General features: G+C 30.1%; 1 protein-coding gene across 3 annotated transcripts in view; it reads right to left on the reverse strand.

Annotated features, from left to right (window-relative positions):
* LOC100252760 (uncharacterized) overlaps positions 1–7,831 on the reverse strand; it is a 67,273-nt gene extending 59,442 nt beyond the window's left edge. For 2 of the 3 annotated variants that reach the window (XM_010654739.3, XM_010654738.3), the window contains exons 1-3: positions 7,330–7,831; positions 6,468–6,591; positions 3,727–4,058 (exon numbers count right to left, since the gene is read on the reverse strand). In XM_010654739.3, the coding sequence (XP_010653041.1) occupies positions 3,727–4,058; positions 6,468–6,591; positions 7,330–7,742 (869 nt within the window). In that variant the 5' untranslated portion in view covers positions 7,743–7,831. The remainder of the gene's footprint in view (positions 1–3,726; positions 4,059–6,467; positions 6,592–7,329) is intronic. The other variant, XM_010654740.3, reaches the window with a different exon arrangement.
* Positions 7,832–21,961: the final 14,130 nt, after the last annotated feature.

The raw sequence follows: 21,961 nt of genomic DNA on the forward strand, positions 1-21,961 counted from the left end.
AGTTTGCATTTCCACTGATGCTCCTCTCCTCATTCACAATCGTCTGGGCCACCCTAGTCTCTCCAAGTTCCAGAAGATGGTTCCTCGTTTTTCCACTTTGTCGTCGCTTCCGTGTGAGTCATGTCAGCTTGGGAAACATACTCGTGTCTCGTTCCCAAAGCGTTTGAATAATCGGGCAAAGTCTCCTTTTGAGCTTGTCCACACTGATGTTTGGGGTCCTTGTCGGACTGCGTCTACTTTAGGATTTCAGTATTTTGTCACTTTCATTGATGACTATTCTCGATGTACTTGGTTATTTTTAATGAAAAATCGAGCTGAGTTATTCTCTATTTTCCAGAAATTTTATACTGAAATCCAAACCCAGTTCAATATTTCTATTCGTGTGTTACGCAGTGACAATGCCAGGGAATATTTTTCAGCCCAATTTACTTCGTTTATGTCTCATCATGGGATTCTTCATCAGTCTTCTTGTGCTCATACTCCTCAACAAAATGGGGTAGCTGAACACAAGAATCGACATCTTGTTGAGACAGCTCGTACTCTCCTCCTCCATAGTCACGTTCCTTTTCGTTTTTGGGGGGACGCTGTTCTTACCGCTTGTTATTTGATTAATCGTATGCCCTCCTCTGTCTTACACGATCAGATTCGTCACTCCCTTCTTTTCCCTGACCAACCACTTTATTTCCTTCCTCCTCGTGTCTTTGGTTGTACTTGCTTTGTTCATATTCTCACTCCTGGACAGGACAAGCTTTCCGCCAAAGCCATGAAGTGCCTCTTCTTGGGATATTCCAGACTTCAGAAGGGTTATCGTTGTTATTCCCTTGAGACTCATCGGTACTTTATCTCCGCTGATGTCACCTTCTTTGAGGACTCACCATTCTTTTCCACCACTTCTGAGTCTCTTCCCGTTTCTGAAGTCTTGCCCATTCCCATTGTCTCCCCACCTGAAGCTATGCCCCCTCGACCACTTCAGGTTTATCATCGTCGCCCGCGTATCGTTGCTCCTCTCCCTTTTCCTGAGGCACCTGCTGACTCACTTCCTATCCCTTCGGCTTCACCTGCCCCGGCTCTGCCTTCTCCTAATGACTTACCCATTGCTGTTCAGAAAGGTACTCGCTCTACTGGTAACCCTCATCCTATTTACAATTTTTTGAGTTATCATCGATTATCTTCACCCTATTCTGCTTTTGTTTCTGCTATATCCTCTGTTTCTCTTCCCAAGAGCACCCATGAAGCTCTTTCCCATCCAGGCTGGCGACAGGCAATGGTGGATGAAATGGCTGTTCTGCACTCTAATGGCACTTGGGATCTTGTTGTTTTACCCCCTGGTAAATCTACAGTTGGTTGTCGTTGGGTCTATGCAGTTAAGGTTGGTCCTGATGGTCAGGTTGATCGCCTTAAGGCCCGCTTAGTTGCTAAAGGCTATACTCAAGTTTATGGTTCTGATTATGGTGACACATTCTCACCTGTTGCCAAGATTGCTTCTGTCCGCTTGCTTCTCTCCATGGCTGCTATGTGCTCTTGGCCTCTTTATCAGCTGGATATTAAAAATGCCTTCCTTCATGGTGATCTTGCCGAGGAAGTTTATATGGAGCAACCTCCTGGTTTTGTTGCTCAGGGGGAGTCTGGTTTAGTGTGCAGGTTACGCCGTTCTCTATATGGCTTGAAACAATCTCCTCGAGCATGGTTTAGCCGTTTTAGTTCTGTTGTTCAAGAGTTTGGCATGCTTCGCAGTACAGCAGACCATTCAGTTTTTTATCATCATAACTCCTTGGGGCAGTGTATTTATCTGGTTGTTTATGTGGACGACATCGTCATTACAGGCAGTGATCAGGATGGTATACAGAAACTAAAGCAACATCTTTTTACCCACTTTCAGACCAAAGACTTGGGGAAACTCAAGTATTTCTTGGGAATTGAGATAGCTCAATCCAGTTCTGGTGTGGTCCTTTCTCAAAGGAAGTATGCTTTAGACATCCTGGAAGAAACCGGTATGTTAGACTGTAAACCAGTAGACACACCTATGGATCCGAATGTCAAACTTGTAACAGGACAGGGGGAGCCTTTAGGAGACCCTGGGAGATATCGACGGCTCGTAGGTAAATTGAACTATCTCACCATTACTCGTCCAGACATTTCTTTTCCTGTGAGTGTTGTTAGTCAATTCCTACAGTCACCATGTGATAGCCATTGGGATGCCGTAATCCGTATTCTTCGATATATCAAAAGTACACCAGGCCAAGGTGTATTGTACGAGAACAGAGGTCATACTCAAGTTGTTGGTTACACAGATGCAGATTGGGTTGGCTCACCCACAGATAGACGTTCTACTTCAGGGTACTGTGTTTTTATTGGAGGTAATCTAATATCTTGGAAGAGTAAGAAACAAGATGTAGTGGCCAGATCTAGCGCTGAAGCCGAGTATCGAGCTATGGCTTTGGCAACATGTGAACTCATATGGTTGAGACATCTTCTTCAGGAGTTGCGATTTGGAAAGGATGAACAGATGAAACTCATCTATGATAACCAGGCCGCATTACATATTGCATCCAATCCAGTCTTTCATGAAAGGACCAAGCATATTGAAGTTGACTGTCATTTCATTAGAGAGAAGATCGCATCAGGATGTGTTGCTACAAGTTTTGTCAATTCAAATGATCAACTAGCAGACATCTTCACTAAATCTCTCAGAGGTCCTAGGATTAAATATATTTGTAACAAGCTTGGTGCATATGACGTATATGCTCCAGCTTGAGGAGGAGTGTTGAATATAATGTATGTATAGTATACTATCTTTCCTTGTTAATATAGGTCACATGTATGGTAGTTAGGACTCCTAGCCTTATATATATATATCTCTCAATTGTAAGTAGAGATTAGATGAATGAAAATAAGGTTTTTCTCCTTTCTCTCTCTCTCTCTCAACAAGTAGCACTCCTTAAAACCTTCAAAACATCCATTAGCAAAACCACCTATCTTGATCTTTAAAAGGCCTCTCTTATTTCCACCTTCTAAAAAGGCCTTTCCAACCACCTACCTTGGTCCTAAAAATAGAGGCCCATCCAAGTGTTCAATCATAAGCCTCTCCAAATTTTCTCTCATATGAAAGCAAATTCTCAAAATCTTATATGAAATTAATTCATAATCTTTAACTTTTATACCATCTACCAAGTGGATATATTTGACCAATTTTTCTCTTGATCAATGCCAAATGATGGAAGAATTTGAAGGTGCAATCCCCTTCCTTGAGCCACAATCTTTAACTCCAACTCACTTCCTCTATGAGCATCATTTCCTCTAGCTTAGATTTGCTAGACAATCTAAGGGATCTTACATTTTCCAACATTTTGCCCATACCCACTTGACCTCACATGGCTAAACCATTTTGAACAAATTTCCCTTATCTTGTTCTCACCAAACAGATGAGTAAGCATCTAGAATTTGACATATAAATTTGTTTTTTATTTTATTAATAATAAATTCAAATCATGGATTAAAAAATGTACTAAACAACAATTTTTTCACAAAAAGAAAAATAATTATTCAAAATTGTCTTGCACATCCATATGATTATTAAAATAAACATATATTTGATGAAACATCAAGAACAAAATGAGTGCTTAAAGAGAGAAATTCAATGAAAATGTCCTAAACCTAGTATTTCAAAAGGATATCAATTTGGCTACAAGGGTGCCCATGAAATGAAACTAACTCACACTAACTCACCTGGAAGAATCAACTCGCCCATAAGTATATTCCAGTATTCCAGCTTCTAAATGAAGCATTGAGACAATAGATGATAATTCTTCTTCATGTAACTCAGCACCCCAATAATTTGACACTTTTTCCGAAGCGCCAAAATGATGAAAAGTTTCACCCATGAAAACTTGCAATAAATCAAACAAAGAAGACGACCGCTCATCCAACACTCTCTGTTGAAAGAGTATGACCCTAGCCAGCCACCACGAAATGCTTCTAACTCCATTTATGGAAGTGAAACTTCCTTCAAATAACAAATCTTTTGTCCTCATTAGCAACATCTTTGCAAATACTATATACTACAAACAACAGAAAGACTTTGCATCAAATGAAGAGGTAAAGCAAGATAATAACTTATGACAACCAACAAGAAGAATGACATGCACAAGTACATGACCTGACACTTGACCCTACAATGCATGTACACATGATTTGGGGGAAGAAAAACAAAATTAGTACAACATAAATTATACCATCAAAGAGCATTCATGCAAAATATATACACAACATTATGTGATTATGTATGCATATGGAAACATGTGCATTACATCTGCAAGGAAGCAGGGGTGGTTTGAGATATTCAAAAACTTATCCTAGTATATAGTGAAGTGTCTGGTTGTAACTTGCAGTGAAAGAACTTCAAATGGTCATCCTAACAGATAATATGCTCGCATATATGTCAAGGTTGAGCAAATTTCTAACTTTGCATCCACTTGACCAGAAATAACCAGAAGTCATGTCTTCAGAACATGTTTAGTTCTAAGTTGGTCCAATATGACAATCCAATATTCATTTTTCCCTTTTCAGATCAGAAATTAGATAGTATCGTGTATAAAATAAGTCACATATGAGGAAATATGAGATGTCCTTCAAGCTAGGGAAACGTACAGGAGTACAAACAGAAAAAGAAGATAAGGACCAAAAAAAGGCTCAATGATGCAACCCAGATCTGACAGCTTTCCCCCCCTCTATGTATAGAACAAAGTCAGTCTCCAATACTGCAAAATAGAACCGAAGAGCAACCCAGAGAATTCCTTGGACAAATACATCCCATCAAACATGAGAAAACCGATAGGCTCTGTTTGGCCACTGTTTTCAAGAATAATTTTCTGTTTTTTAGAACAAAAAAACTAAAAAATACGTTTGGCAATTAGAAATTATTTTCTATTCTCAAAAAACAGAAAACAAGGTGTTTTCAGATAACTTTTTTTAATTGTTTTCAGTTGTTTTTTGAGAGTTGTTTTAAAGAATAATTATACAACCATATATAATGATTAAAAATAAGTTATGGACATAAAAATTATTTTAAAAAATATTAAAAACAGGTTAAAAACAATTTTAAGTTCTCAAACAGACTTTTCTTTTACAAAACATCATAAAATAGTTTTCAAAAACTATTCTTTAAAACTATTTTTTCAGAAGTATTTTCAAAAACAGTTACCAAACAAGGCCATAGTACAAATCACCCACTAGTCTCCTCCTATCCTCAACAGTCATTGCATTATTCTTGAGCCAAATAACCGACAAGGTGGCTAGGATAGCTTCCCCACCATCAAGCTCCCTCTAGGATTTCTCTCTATCCCTAAAAATTCACTAGCAAGCTTAAAATACCTCAAGGAGCTATCCACAACCCCTGCTACAGGGGATAGTCTCCATAAAACTCCAAAGCGAAGGGGCAAGAGAGAACAAAAAGCGTCCACAGAATCCTTACTCTCCAGGCATGAGAAGCCACCCTTGGGGCTAATGGCATTCTAGGCCTACTGAGCTAGAGCAATTCATCAGTATTTACCTTCTTATTAACTACCAACCATTTGAAGACTCGACTTTTGGGACAGTTTTAGCAGATCATGTGGAATTAGCTTGAGAGAAACAAAGAATAGAATCATTTCTCCAAGAAGCATGGAACAAAGAATTTGGACCAAAAAAAAAAAACACTGGAATACAAATCCCAACAGCTCTCATCTGAGATAGTGGATAGAATTGGGAGGGAATGTTCAGGAATATGTCCTACAAATGACATTTATCCTACATCAATAATCTATAGCATATTTCATGATATGAACACTCACAAATGACTTTTACTTGGCATCCCTTATTTATACAACCTCATATTGATCGTCCAAAGTTGTACACAAAGTTTTCCTGACTTTCTTTTCATTTGGTTACCTACAATCCACCACAACCTATGTTCAGAAATTACTTTGATCAACTTTACTTCACCTAATTTTACAAATATATAATCAAAGATACTACTCTAACTAGCTCCTCCAGCATTTAATAAAACCTCTAACCTGCTAAATCTTTACAAACAATTAAAATTGAAAGCCATCAATGAATCCTTAACTCAAAAATAATACCACCAAGTTGGCTAAATTGAAATATAAACTAGCACCCAAATCAAAAAAACAGAAGAAGTCTGTCCAAAAACCTAAAAAAATAAATAAATAAATAAATAAAGGTAAACTCTTTTTACATTATTGGTTTATTTGTTAAAAAATTCATCACTGTGTTTCCAAAAAAAAAATAGGGTGAATTTGGTTGAGCAATTCATAAATTGATGGTTCACGTTGTGCCTAGATTTGGGAATTCAGTTAAAATCACCAATGCAAATTATAATGCTTCATGAACCAAACAACAAGTGAACTTAAAAGACAGACAAACAAAAAGTGAAAAGATGAATACATTAAAAGTGCAGAAATGAGTACTACCTGGAGGTTATAGGTTTTCCCAAACAAGTCAGAACCTGAAGACATAATCTGGATTCTAGCCCAATTCTCCCACTCTTTGAATGCATTGGCATGTAAAGGACTCAAAGGTAATCCATCCAATGGTCTAACAAAATTAAAACAAACAAATAAGTATAAACTTATACACTCTTGTTTTCAAAATTTTGTTTTAAAATATGTTTTATCATTGCATTTCTTTTTTGTTAGACTCCGCAACATTTTCCTTCTTTTTTCCAGGAAACAGACAGAAACAAAAACACTACTTTTTCCCAAAAAGATTAGGATCTGTCTAGTAACGTTTTCGAAAACAGTTCTAAAAAAACATTTTTGAGAAAATTTGTCAGTTGTTTTCCCAAACAGAACTCAATTATAAAAACAGATTTCTCCAATTACTCTCCATGAAGGTAATAAGAAATTATATTTTTAATTGTTTGATTGAATACTCTAAAAAATCACTTGAAAACAATTTTAAAAAATGCTTTGAGTCAATAACATTCTCTTTGGAAGTCAAAATGAAAACTATTTTCTGATTTCCAAAACAAAATAAATGAAAGCGAAAACAAAGAGAAAATTCGTATCACATTCTCGAACTTGTTTTCAAAATATGTCCTGAAAATGGTTCATTTACAAAAAAATTCAAAACCCCAATTTCATTCTCCGTACCAAACAATTCGATTGTTGCGTTTTGTTCATTTTTTTCCCCCAAAAATTGACAACGACATTTCAAATTAAAATCAAACAAAAATTAAAAAATGCAACAGATAATCAAACACATTTCTCAAAAATCCCAAATCATGTTTTCAAAACCAAGTGAGAGAGAGAGAGAGAGTTGAGGAGTACTAACCCAGTCAGATTACACTGAGTAAAGCCAAGAAACGCCGAAACCGCAACACACATCACCAGAACAGTTCTAAAACCCCTCTCCACCTCATTTACCGACTCGTCCACCAAGAACGAGTCCACCCGGTTCATCAGCTCGGAGTAGAACCGGTCGGCGCAGTCGACGGAATCATCAGAAAACTGAGAGAAGAATTCGTCTTTGAGCCTGAAGACGTTCCTTGTGGCGTCAGAGGAGAGGACTTCGGCATAACGGCCAGCCTCGATTAAATCAAGAGTGTCGATGATGGTAGTGAGGAGAGGAGTGGCGGCGTGAGATTGCGGCGGCGGTGGCTGTTGTTGCTGCGTCGCTGTGGTACAGCGGAGCAGGCGTAGCTCGTAGTGGCGGAGGAGGTGCAGGTGTTGATAGTACTCCGCCATGGGGTGTGGCGGAAATGCATGGGTAGGGGTTTTCGCGAAGGGTTTTTGAAGGGTTTTGGGAGTTTATACCGAAAGTTTTGGAATGTCCACAAACCGCTTTTTAAAATTTGTTTTAAAAGGTTTTTTTTTCCCCTCTTAATCCTCATTCTAAAAAATGTTATGAACACGATTTTTGTTTAGTAATTTAAAAGATTTTTCTTTTTTTAGTATTTATAAAATTTTACAATTACCTTTTTTTTTTTTTTCTTGTGTGTGTGTGAAAACCATATCACTTTACTTTTAAGATTATGCACCACACTTTAAATTACGTTAATTAGGATTTCTTTTTTATGCTTTCAATATCCAAAATCATGTTATAAATGAAAAAAAAAAAAAAACAATTTAAGCTACCAAAATTAATTAATCAAATGTATGTAAATATGAGTTCTAATTTAACACAAATGGATTGCAATCTCATAAATACAACTTTGTTATTCTTTTTATATCGTGCATTACCTTTTATATTTGTGGCATATATTTGAAAATAAGATTAAAAAATAATAAAATTTAGGATTATACTAGTTTTTAGAATTAATTGTTTAATTGGATTATACTAGTTTTTATGTGAAAAAATTAATCTCCAATAAGATACAATGTTCTAATTAGCAGCATTCTTAACATTCTTTCCTAATAATAAAGGCGATGATATGGAAATGTCATGCCACACTCTCTCTCTCTAATTTAAAAAGAAAATATGAAAATACAATTACCAACAACACTTTATAATGCCAAATATATTTATGCATTTTTATAATAAGTTTAAAAATGCTATTCATATTCCTTAAAAAACTAAAATTTTAATTTGGTTAAAAAAAAACCCCAAAATCCAAAATTTCATTGTGTTTTCCAATATTACTTTTGAAAAACCTACAATTAAAAATACTAATGTGTTTCCTCAAGGGCCATGTTCTTAGAGAATTTAACTTTTAAAAGGCAATAACTAAAAAAAGTAGAAAAATAAATTTGTGTGATGCAATAAATGTTACATTGTCACATTTTTCATCCTTGACATGAAAATTATTCTTAACACTAGTTTGTTCTAGTTTAATAGGTTTGTCAGATGCACTCATACCATATACTATGCACTTTATATCGTCATTGAGTTGAGAGTTGTGAGTCGTGTTAACTATAAAAAGTCTTCAACATTATGAAACCCCTAAGATATGAGATAGTGCATGTGTGGAGGTGATGACCACCTTGCATAGAAGCATCCCATTTCTTCGAAGGCATGTAGGAAGTTGTGTACCATCCAAGGGTATGATCACTTCTACTAAGGACCCTTTTCAACTTATTTATAGCCTTTTTGACCTTGTATAACGAGCTTTAGATCATTGGATTAGAATTTCTACCTACATGTGGGTGCATTCAAATATTTAGTATCGTTTTAGTCCTAGCATGGATCCAATGTTCCCTCCATTTGGTCGACTTTTTTGTGTACTCAAAAATCTGTGCAAGTTTGAGTATTAATTGGACCACTCTCTTGTGTAGTGTCAACTTCCTTGGTTCATTAATTAAGTCGAGCATGCATTCCCTCTTAACTCTAGAGTTTTTGTTGTGCATCTAGTTTCTGTTTGTTTTCTCGAGCTCATACATCATATGTTATATTGCATTGCATCATTTGTGGCATCATGTGTCATATTATGAGGTCATTTTGTTTTATATTTTGTGGGAGTTCATCTACAGTCCCAATATTGGTTCAGTTCCCCATGTCTGAGTTAGAGAATGGTAGTCCTATGTTATAGAGCATCTCTTAATGGATTCATAGTCAGTGTCGATTAATTAATTCACTACAGTAATGGTGTCTATTCAATAGACATTATCTAGTATAAGTCAATGAATTGATGGTCAACAGAATAGGCGGGTAGGTAGTACTCGAGGACACACCATTTGATTCAGTACTACCACCACTACCTCCACCTATTCAAATATCAATTTCACATGTCGCACCATTTGTTTCACATGATTAGACTACTATTATTTCGCCAATCGTGGCACTAGTCCCTACTACTATCACAAAGGATCCTCACCTCTGCATGGACCATCTTGAGTAAAGGATGAGGTAGATGCTAGTCTTTAAGGGGATTATTTCTTAGGATAACTTTGATGGTATGTCGGTGGCTACTTTACTGACAAAGTTCAGGATGCTAAACATCAAGGGATACATTAATATTTGGTGCCCTCGTTTTAATCTCGGACTTTATAACACAGTTATGAGAGCTCATAGGTTAGACGAGGCACAATTGATCACTCTATTTCCATTATCATTGAGTAGTGCTACCCAAAGGTGATATGTTTCATTAAAGTCGTCTCATCAAAGGACTTAAGAGGAATTGGCATATGAGTTTTTGATATAGTATTTGTTCAAAGATTACTACTCAAAAAGAACATATTTTAGATAATAATTTTTATGAGTTTAACATATTTTGAATAATAATTATGTCTTAAGCACTCAATTAACATACTTGCACTCTTGCAATGCTTCTAACAATTCTTTTAAGTTTTGTAAGTGATATTAAGGTGCATTTAATGCCAAAATGTGCATAAATACTAATGAACTCATGGGAAGATGATGACAATGATGTTGATGATAGACAAAATGCTTAGATTTGTGCAAGTAATGAAACCAAGACAAAAATGAATGAGATTAATAAATGGAAAAGAAAATAGTGATTTCACATGTTCATGGTTGTGCGAATTAGACTAGAAGAGGAAAGTTGTGCTACATGATAAGGAGAATGTGTGAGTTGATTTTTCATGAACATAAGAAATTTTGCCCAACCATATGAACTAGTCTAAAGAGGATTCAAGTGTTACAACCAACTGAATTCCATTTTGTACCATTGTGGGAAACTATTAGTTCTCATGCAAAATGACCAAAGCTCATGTGAAAATTTGTGTTTGATCCCATATTTCATATTTTTGAATTTGGAAGTTTTCGAAAGACTTCTAAGATGATGTCAAGTGCCCATTTATGTAATTTTCCTATAAATAGAAGTTTGAAACTCTCATTTGGGGCTTTTTAATTTTTTTGATATTGTTGGATTTTGGAATTTTATAGAGACTCTCTATCTCTTAATAGAATTCTCTATTTTTCTTCATTTTCCCTTATTTTCTTAGTATCCAAACATGCCTTGTGATATCAAATGTCCAAGCATGAAGGGCTAATTCTCATTTTTTTTCGAAGGAATGAGGATTTGGAGGCAACATTTATGGTGAATTAGATAAATAAAGCTTTAATTAACAAGATAATTTGATCCAATTGATTGATTTATTGAATTTTGAATATTTTTCTCTTCGAATTATCTTAAATGACTACTACAATGCAAACAAGGTGGATTCATTAAATTCTTAAAGTTAGATTTAATGAAATTGAATAGTTGCATTATGTGAGTCATTGGAAGATGATTTAAGATGAATTAAATATATGATTTAAATTGATTTTTTTTATTAAATCACTTAATTTGAAGAAAAATTAGATTTAAACTTAAAGATAAATAAAAAATCAATTTAGATGAGAATTTAGATTTTCAATTTAACTCAATGAAGTGTAGATCTTAACACCTATTTTTCCATAGAGATTGTTTTCTAGAAAACCCTAACTCTGAGAGTTTATTTTCTCTATTAATTTTCTCTCTAAATTTAAGTGTTTTACATCGAATTGTTCTTCCCAATTTAAAATCATCATTATTTTCATTTTCATCATAAATTGTCAATCTATTTTCACTTGATCATATTCATTTCTTTTCCTTCCATTCAAATCCTAATTACCAAAAATAATTTATCCTGGTGGACAACACCTAAAACCATTATACTACCATAGTTTTTGTTAAAAAACATTTTTGATTGGGCAAAAGTTACCTTAGCATAGTTGAATTAGATTATAAATTTTGTTTTGATATATTAAACTGCAAAAATACATCGATCCTTTAATAATGATGTGGACGTTTCTCATAGAGAGCTTAAGTCATTTAAACAGAGATCAAATGAGTTTATTACTTTTTTTGTCTCTCATTGATAGGGGAAGACGGTAGAAATGGTAAAGTGACAAAGAGAGATCATATCAACATGATTTTGAGAAGTTTACAGCTTAAGTTTGTTAGTCATCTGATGGGTGTTCCTTTTACGGATTTCAAATCATTAGTTCAATGTAAGTGAGGGTATATCTAGAGGATTATGGACAAACACTATTTTTTTCCCAAATGATAAGAGGAAAAGAGTTATTAGATGATTTGAAAGACGGGGAGAGGTTGGAGTTGTTGGCACACATTTGAGGAGATTAGTTTCCCAAAAGGTTGGTAAATGAATTGTATTTTTGTGAATAAAATAATTGAAATCATTAACTTGAAATTGTTTTTTTTTTATGCAAATAAAATTATTTTCAAAATATTGTGATATTTGAAAATAATTAAATAAATTTTCTAATTAGTCTAATAAATTAATTTGTGCATTTCCTTTACTGATATTGTGTATTATTGTTTTTTGTTTTCCACCTCTTGCCTCCTTGTATATATATTTGCAACGTATTTTTTCTTGTATCCATGATTCATTAATCAATTGTCATAATTCTTTCCATTTGTTTAATAGAAATCGTAGGTATATGAGTTCAAATGAGTGCTACAATTTATCACCGTATTTTCTTGATAGGCAACCTAATCCTCAAATTCGTTTTTTATTTGCAAATTGTCCTTTATTCAAGTAATGAGTTACATAGAGTTTCTTTCTTATTTTGTTTTCTCTTTAAAAAATAAACTAAAATGAGTGACACTCCAAATGTTCAAAAATCAATTTTTTCACAAATAAAAAACAAGTCGCATCGTCAAGTGAAAATGCACATGAAAAATGCAAGTCTACAATCCTACAAAGGAATTGACAAAGAATGATTCAAACTCTCAAGAAATAGAATAATTAATAAATTTTGTAGATACAATCATATAAATAAAAGAACAAATTAATATAACAAATAAGGTTAAATCTATTATATTCACAACAACAATTAAACTAAAAACCTTAAAATTAAAAATAGATGTTATGTTAGATATTGAAGCTTCAGTATCATCAGAAGACCAAAAAACATTAACCCAACTAACAAGAAATAATATAAAAAATAACTATAATTAGAACAATTAAAAAATACAACTAAGTTAAAAAAAAAAAAAAAAACCTTTTATTTTAGGCAAAAATATATAAGAATTATTGGTGAACACCCTAAAAAACATTGGATTAGAAATAAAACAACCTATAAAATGTCAATTTAAAACTCAAATTTGACAATAAAAACAACAAATATAGCATGTGACCTTATAGATACAAAAGGGTTTAATATTCAAATAGAAGAATATTGCAAAATAATAACATTAAACCAAGTTTCAGTTCTCATAAATCATTGACCCCTTTAGTTAGAAACGAGAATGAAGAAAAACGAGAAAAAGTTAAGGTGATGATTAATTAGAAGAAATTAAATGATAATACATATATTGATGCTTATAAAATAATAAATAAATATTCTTTAATTAATTTTATTATATGATATAAATATTTTTCTCAATTAAACTGTCAAAGCAGATTTTGACAAATTAAGTTAGACGAAAAAAAAAACATTGGAGAACATTTTTCTTGTTCTCATGGATTATATGAATGGGATGGAATGTCATTTAGATTAAAAAAAAATGCATCACAAATATTTCAGTAAATGATGAATAATATTTTTAGTAAATATTCTTATGTTCTCATATATTTATATAATGATATTCTAATTTTTTTTACATTCATTCTAAGAGCATATGCATGTAAAATACTTAAAACTTGTTTTTGACTAACTAACTAGATTTGGATTAATAATGAGCAAAAAGAAATTAAAATTATTTAAAACCCAAATAAAATTATTAGGATTAGAATTAAAAAACTGACAAATAAAATTGCAAAACCATATAGTACAAAAAAATCAATAATTCCTGAGATAAAATGAAGATTTAAAAATCATTCAAAGTTTTCTAGAATTATAAATTATGTTAGATCTCAGACATCTTTATTGTTAAACCAAAAATATAGGCAAAAAGTATTTTAACTAATAAGATATAAATTAGTACAAAAGATGAAAAAAAAACTTATAAAACATCTTCCAACCTTTCATTTGCTTTTAGAAAGTGAATATAATATAGTCCGAACTAATGCAAGCCAATATTGGATGGGGATGTATACTTCTAGCATTACCTAATAATGAAAAAAAAACTTTATAAATATTGTAGTGAAACTTTTAATGATTACCCGACTTAGAAACAAACACAATAATTTTAGTATTAAAAAAAATTCAACTATTTTTAAATTAGGAACAATTTACCTTACAAACTGATTATGAAAATATTAAGGACCCGTTTGGTTGTTGTTTTTAAAAATTGGTATAGAAAACAATTTTTAAGAACAATTTTTAGTGTTTTAAAAAAAAATTGTGTTTGAAATTTGAATTCTATAAATATTTTTTATTCTTAAAAAAAATGTTTGAAAGTTGTTTTTTTTTAATTAATAGGTGTTTTCTTCAATTAACTTGATGTTGTAAGTATATAAATAATTTTAAAATTCACACTTTATTTAAATTAAAAAAATTATTTTATTTTGAAAATTTTACACCAGTTATAATTAAAAAAAAATGATTACTTTATAAACATATGTAATTATATTTAATTTCAATAATATTTTTATTTGTACATATGATAAACTCCTTAATTATTTTGAAAACATTTATTTTAATCATAAATGACTCGTGCTAATTATAGACCTAAAAATTTGTCCCAATTTTATTTTTACGTCGATTTTGAGCCAAATTTTATTTAAATCTCGATTACATTTTATATTTTTAACCCACTCATAATTTAATTATTAGTTATTATTATTATTATTTATTTTCTCTCTCCTCTCTCTTCTCTCTTCCTACTTTCCCCGACCATTCCACTCACTCTCTCTCTCTCATGCCCATACCCCCACGTGAGACCCATACCCACTCGGGCCACTCCTCTTAGTTCCCTCCCACTCACACGACCACTAAAGAGAAAAAAAATAATCTCTACCCCCACTTTTTTTTTTTTTCATTTTCCCTCATTTTCTCTCCATCCAAACGCTCTTCTTTTCATTCCTTCTTATTTTCTTCTCTCCTCTCACCATACCCATTCTCTCTCCATTTGCCACCCTCATTGCCATTGCTGACCACCAACCATCGTCAGCCAATCACTACCGGCTAGCAATCCAGTCATTCGTAGTTCTTAAAAAAAAAAAAAGGTAAATTTCCTTTTTACTTTATTTTATTTTTTTATCTTTACTTTTTTATTTTAGTTTTCACAGTAATTGATTCGGATTGTGAGCATGTTTGTAGACTTCAATTTGGATTTTGTTATTGATTTGGGTTTATGGATATTGTGCTTTTGGAATGTTTGATCGGGTTTAGTGTTGGTGTATGTATGGATTATTGTTATTCATGGATTTTAGGCTTGCATTTTTAAACTTAATATTGATTTGGGTTAATTTATGTTGGATAATGAAATATTAAATTTAGGTCTAATTGAATTTATTTTAATTTATCATGTTTTGGGTTTGATTAATTGAGTTTATATATTGGTTATTAATTTAGAAATTTTGAACTAGGAATTATGACATGTAATATATTTTTGTTGGGTTAAATTTGCTAATTTAGGCCTATTTTTAATTAATGAAATTTATTGGACTACTTTGAAGTTTGCATTTGAGCTATTTTTGTTTTTGCATGAGTCTATTCTGCAATTCTGTTAACTGAGTACGAATTTATGACACGTAGAGTATGAAATTTCATAGAAGAAACCGAAACTCAGGAAAACTGTAAATAGAGTATTGAACTTATTGTAAGATTGTTTGTATATACATTTTATTTCTCATTACTATTTGATTTTATTTTTATTAGTTTCTGTAAATATTTGTTTGTATATATTTACTCATTGTGTGGAATATTGAACAAACAAATTTTTTTATTTAAATAAGAGGAATAATTTAGTAAATATGTTTTAATAAAATAATATTATTGAAATATTCTTCTTAATAAAAGAAAGTTTATGTTATTAATAAAAATGTTTTTAAAGGAATTGAGAAAATTGTTTTTTTGTATAAATTCAAAACATTGTTTTTAATCATAATTATCCGATAATTTCTTTGTTTAATAAAAATTGTTCCAAAAATTGTTTTGTAAATAAAGCTATAAATTTTTTTTTTAATTAAAAATTCTTTTGCAAATAAAGTTATATATATATTTAAATAATTAATATAAATCACTTTTCTTTTGTAAATAAAATAAAATAAAATCATTTTTATAAATAAAGTTGTAAAAATTCATTCATTTATAGTAAAAGCAAACAAAAATAATTTTTGTTATTAAATTGAAATTTTGTAATAAATCATTTTGATACAATAAGTGTAAATAACTTTTTTGAAAATTGAATACAAATGAAATTGAATTAAATCACTTCAGGAAAATAAATTGACTCTTTTTGGTAAATAAATAAATTGAAATAATTAATTCAAATTTGTTTTTAATAAAATCCTTTGAAATTTCTTGAAAACTATTTTTTTTAATTAGTTCGATAAATCATTTTGCATGATTTTCTTGCCATTTATTTTGTACATTCTTATAATTAAATTTTATCATTATCTTTGTGTATATTGTTTTGATATTTTAATATCGTTATTCATGATTAATTAACTAATTATCATAATTTTTTTAATTCGTTTAGTATAAACCATAGGTATACGGACTTAGAGGGGTGGTACAACTCATCATCGTACCTTCCCAATAAGTGTCATTTATTTTGTACATTCTTCTAATTAAATTTTATCATCTTTATGTATATTTTTTTATTATTTTAATATTGTTATTCATGATTAATTAACTAATTGTCACAACTCTCTTAATTCATTTAGTAGATACCATAGGTATACGGACTTAGATGGTACAACTCATCATTGTACCTTCTCAATAAGTAACTTGAACCCCAAATTCAAACTCGATTTTTGCAGATATGTATTTTCCAAATAACGAACTCCATAGAGTTTTCTTTCTTATTTTGTTTTTCTTTTAAAAAATAAAACAAAAATAAGTGACGATTTCAAGTTTTTTTTCTAAAATTCAACTTTTCATCAAATAAAAGAAGCGAGTCTCTCCATCGAGTAAGAATGCATGTGAAAAATGCGGATCAACACTAATACATATTTTCATTAAAAAAAAACATATCCAAATTATATATGTACTAACACAATCAATATTATCTGTCATTATCATGTTGTTTCAATTTTTCCTCATTTAGTGAATCTCAAAATTTTTATTCACGCTCCAAAATATTAATTGGCTTTTATACCAAATCAAAAGAAAATGAAATTTCAACTAACTATAATTAAAGCATGATTATCCATATGTTATTATAAAAGTTTTTTTTTTTAACATCATCTTAAATTAAATCATACCATGCAAACATAATATATGATATTAAAACCTTTCACCAATCAAATTCCAGCACTCTAAAAATTATTAATAATTAATATATGACCTTTCTTGTGGACTCTTGTCCATTACCCACCCCTGCATGCTTGATTCAAGGCATGATTTCCGCGATATATATATATATATATATTTTTTTTTTGGAAAATACCCAATCCATACAAGCACAAAACCAAAACTTGAACCTCCGCTCTTTCATTCATTTCCTCAAGAACCAGACACAGCTCCAAACCACAAAACAACACAAGAAAACAGAACACAAAAAAAAACCACCAACAAACTCAGATGGAAAAAACCATGAGCAAACCCAAAAAGTGAAGCCCAAATTAGACAATCTACAAAAAAATTAAAAAAATTAAAAATTAAAAATAGAAAATAAACCCAGATCTTGCTTAATGAAAAAGTATATAACGAAAATGATATTGGAAATTCAAAACCATTGTGCAAGGAGGACTCATTTTATTCAAGTCCCATAAGAAGAAAAAATAAAAAACAACACATAAAAATAATCAACAACATCCAGATATGCATAAATAGGAATACATTTGTTGGTGGAGCTAACCTTCATTTCCTATTGCTAGAGACCTCTCGTTGGAGGAGAAAACACAAAAACCAAGGAGTAGACAACACGAAGAATAGTTGTTCACTGAATAGTAAAAAACCAATAAAAACATTTTGTTATTGTTCTCTAATTGAAAATTAGGGAAACACAAAAAACAAAAAACACCTCTTTTCTCAAACATGTTTTCAATATTTTTTGTTTCTAAAAATAAAAAACAGTTATTGAAAACAACAATCAAACAAGTTCTAAGAAATTCTTTTAAAGTAAGGGCTTGTTTAAAAACTATTTTTGAAAACATGTTTCTATTCTTTAAAACAAAAAACACAGAAAACAAGTTTAACAACCAAAAATTGCTTTCTGTTCTTAAAAACCAAAAATTGTTTTATGTTTTTAAGAATAAAAAACAAGGTGTTTTCAAATAATTTTTTTTTTGTTTTCAATTATTTTTTTAAGGTTATTTTAAAAAATAATTATACAAACATATAAAATGATTAAAAATTAAATACTAGGTATAAAAATTATTTTAAAACATGTTTAAAAATATTAAAAACAAGTTAAAAATATTTTAGGTTTTCAAACAAATTTTTATTTTACAAAAATTATAGAACAATTTTCAAAAACTATTTTTCGGAATTATTTTCAAAAACAATTATCAAACAAACCCTAAAAAAATTTCAAAACTATTTATAAAAAGATGAATAAAATTCAAGAACTCTTTAATTAGCTTTAAACCATAATTTGAACATATTAAAGGGAAAGATAATATATTAACAAATTGGTTAGGTGGAAAAATAATTATGGATGACTGACTTTTTGTTTTGATTATAGGAATATAGCCCAAAGAAAACCAACTAATATGAAACCATATATTTGAATCAAGAGTTAAATCCAAATTTGAGATTTAACTCTTTATATTCAAAACCTTTTTTGATAACATAAAGTTATCATAAATAATTTTTTATCTTTAAAACCATAGAATTTTCCCATCCAAAACCTAGAATATGTCCATGGAAAAACCATTTCAACCTTAACTCAACATTTTCAAAATCTTCAAAATCAACTTATTACCTTAGAAGCATAAAGAGTCCAAAACCTCAAAATCCAATGATAAATGATTTAAAAACCAACATAGCATAAATTAGCTAAACCAATCTAGTTAGTCAAATTGGATTACTTACCTTAATTAGCAAGTCGACTTTTCTTGAAAATTTATAAATAAAGACCTTAATCAAATTTTAACACAACCTTAGGACTTTTACAAGAAGCTAGAAGACTTTAAAAATAATAAAAAAACTATTATTAAATAAGAGAAATTTGTTTAAAAAAAAAAACCAAAACAATGAGTTTTGGGCCAAAATAACCTTTTTACAAGAAAAAATAAATAAATTTAACCACTTTACTAAACTTATATTCAAAATAATTGTTTTATTGCCACATAGTAGTCATATCATAAATATATATATATATATATATAATTAAGTTAAACCTCAATTGGCAATTAATGTTTCATTTTCATGAGAGGATGATGTGGTACTGACATGATGGAAAATAGGTCACATTGAATATAAGTTTTAAAATGGGTCTGAAAGGTATATTTTTTGTAGCCAAATGGGACATTTTGACCCAAAATTCCTTATAGTTTTGAGTTTTTTTGGGTCCCTGTCATATCCCTAATATGACGGGTTTAAAATTTTAAAAAATGGGTTTTGGAAAGGTTTGAGATTTTTTTCAAAAGTCAGGATTGGTTTGAGGCAAGTTTAAGTATTGATTTGTTCTGCCTTATTTTAAAAATTAATTTTTATTTTCTTATTTTTAATACATAATAGATGATGATGATAATAATAATAATACTTTTCAATAAAATAAATTATAAAAATATAATATTTTAATTATTTATAAAAAATATTTATTTTAATGTAACTAAACAAATTTAAAATAATTTATTTATTTAAAAAAAAAAAAGCTAAATAGAGTTAGGCGTTCTCAGACATGAGAATTTTTTATACCCGCCTCATCCCGTTTAATTTTTTTCAGTAGAACGAGAATGAAAATTATTTTGAATAAATGAGAAGAGGTTGGAATCAGAATAATCCATTCCGAACTTGCCTGTTATCATTGATAATTAGAACAACAAAACTTAAAAAAACTATTAGAAAAAATGAATTAAAAGATGGATAAACTTTTATATTACAATTTTTTGTTTATTCCCATAAAAACCAAAGACTTTTTTCTAGTTAATGTGCGCGAAATTAATAATATAATTAAATAGTTATCGTAGAAAGTTCGGATCAGAAGTAATTCGAATTTATATTTAAAAGATTAAAACTATTATTTTGAAAATCCATTGATCTGTTCGATTATATTCTATGTGTTTTGTCCGTTTAATTTGATTTTTGACACCATGATTAAAAAAAGAAAAAAAAAAGTGTGCAGTTAAAAAAGGTGGAATTCTAGTAAATTGTGATTGCAGAGGATATGCGTCGTACACGTTGGATTCATTCCACAACATATGCGCGTGGCTCCCACTTTGTCGATTACCCTTTATTCTCTGCAAATTCACGTGCCCAAGGGACAATCTCAACAACCTCATTCATCCCTCATCCCTCTTTGATAAATAACTTTATTTCATATTTACTTTTATCAAATTCTTCAACTCTCAACGTTTTTTTAGTAGATAAAAACCATCAAAATATTTTATTTTACTAAAAATAATATATTAATATCAAGTGATATAATTAAATTGAATCTATTAATAATAAATTCACTTTGACATATTGATTGATATTGACATATTAATTAAAAACTAAATTTGGTTTTCTCCATTTAACCTCGATAAAAAACAATTAACATTTATGAAAAAATTATAATTTTTCTTATTTTTATTAAACTATTTTTTAAATTATATATATATATATTAAGAAGGGACAATATGTGTTGTTGTTCTTTTACATAATTATTTTACATTTTATTTATTATTGCTTTTGGATTTATCTTTAAATGTAAAATTGAAATATTCAAATGAGTTTGAAATTATATCAAATTTGAAAATTTGTAATTTTTGACTTGGGTTATTTAATATTAATGACTAAAGATACTATTTAAGACTTATGGCAAAGACTTAAGACTTTAGTGCCAAGAAATTAGATCATTGTCAAGTTATTAAAAAAAAAGAAAAAAAAAAGGTCAATCCCTAAAATCATCACTTTTGATTATCTATTATTGGGGTTATAAGCAAATACCAACAAAATTGAAAGAATCGGTTTAATCAAACAAAAACCCTCCGAATTTATCTAATTTTCATCAACAATTCAATTTCGTATATATTAATTAGATTTAATGCATAAAATTTATAGTACTTTTAATTTAAGCATTGATCATTTTTAAAAACATTTGATAGTACTTCTAATTTAAGGGTTGATCATTTAAAAAAACGTTTGACGATACTTATAATTTAAGCGTTGATTATTTTAAAAAACGCTTAACAATACTTCTAATTTAAGCGTTTGACAGTACTTCTAATTACCTATAAATTATTTTTTAGATTTTATTAAACATTTTTTTATATAAAATGCTTTTTAGATTAAAAATACTTTTTTAAATTACTGTTCAACAAATTTTAAAATAATCATTTGATTGTAATTATATAAAGCGTTCATAATATTTTTAATATTTGAAAATTTTTAATCAAATATTTTTTATAAGCTTGATTTGATTAATTTTTTTTTTAATTTTGGTTTAATTTTAATTGAAGTATAAATTGATGATTTCAATTGGACCAATTTTTTCCTTAGTGACGACTTTTTGATATCATGGAAAAATCCTAATAACAACAATGGGCCCAAATGTGAGATAGATTGCGTGGGCTTTCCATGTTAAACTACATGCAAGTTGGTTGAGAGCTTTAAAAGGGAAAAGGGCGTCGAGTGAGATACAGAGAAGAGATTCCCACATTTATCCATCCACGTGGCAAATTCTCATTGGTTCGTTCCCATCTATTATGAATTTTAAACTTTACTTTCAATTGCCATACAACTTGCCCACTGACTCTGACTTTTGACTTTGTCTTTTTCAATATCGTTTGTTTCCTTCAAAATCCATTTTTGGTTTTAT

Source organism: Vitis vinifera, chromosome 7 (genome assembly GCF_030704535.1).
Source record: "Vitis vinifera cultivar Pinot Noir 40024 chromosome 7, ASM3070453v1".
NCBI lineage: Eukaryota > Viridiplantae > Streptophyta > Magnoliopsida > Vitales > Vitaceae > Vitis > Vitis vinifera.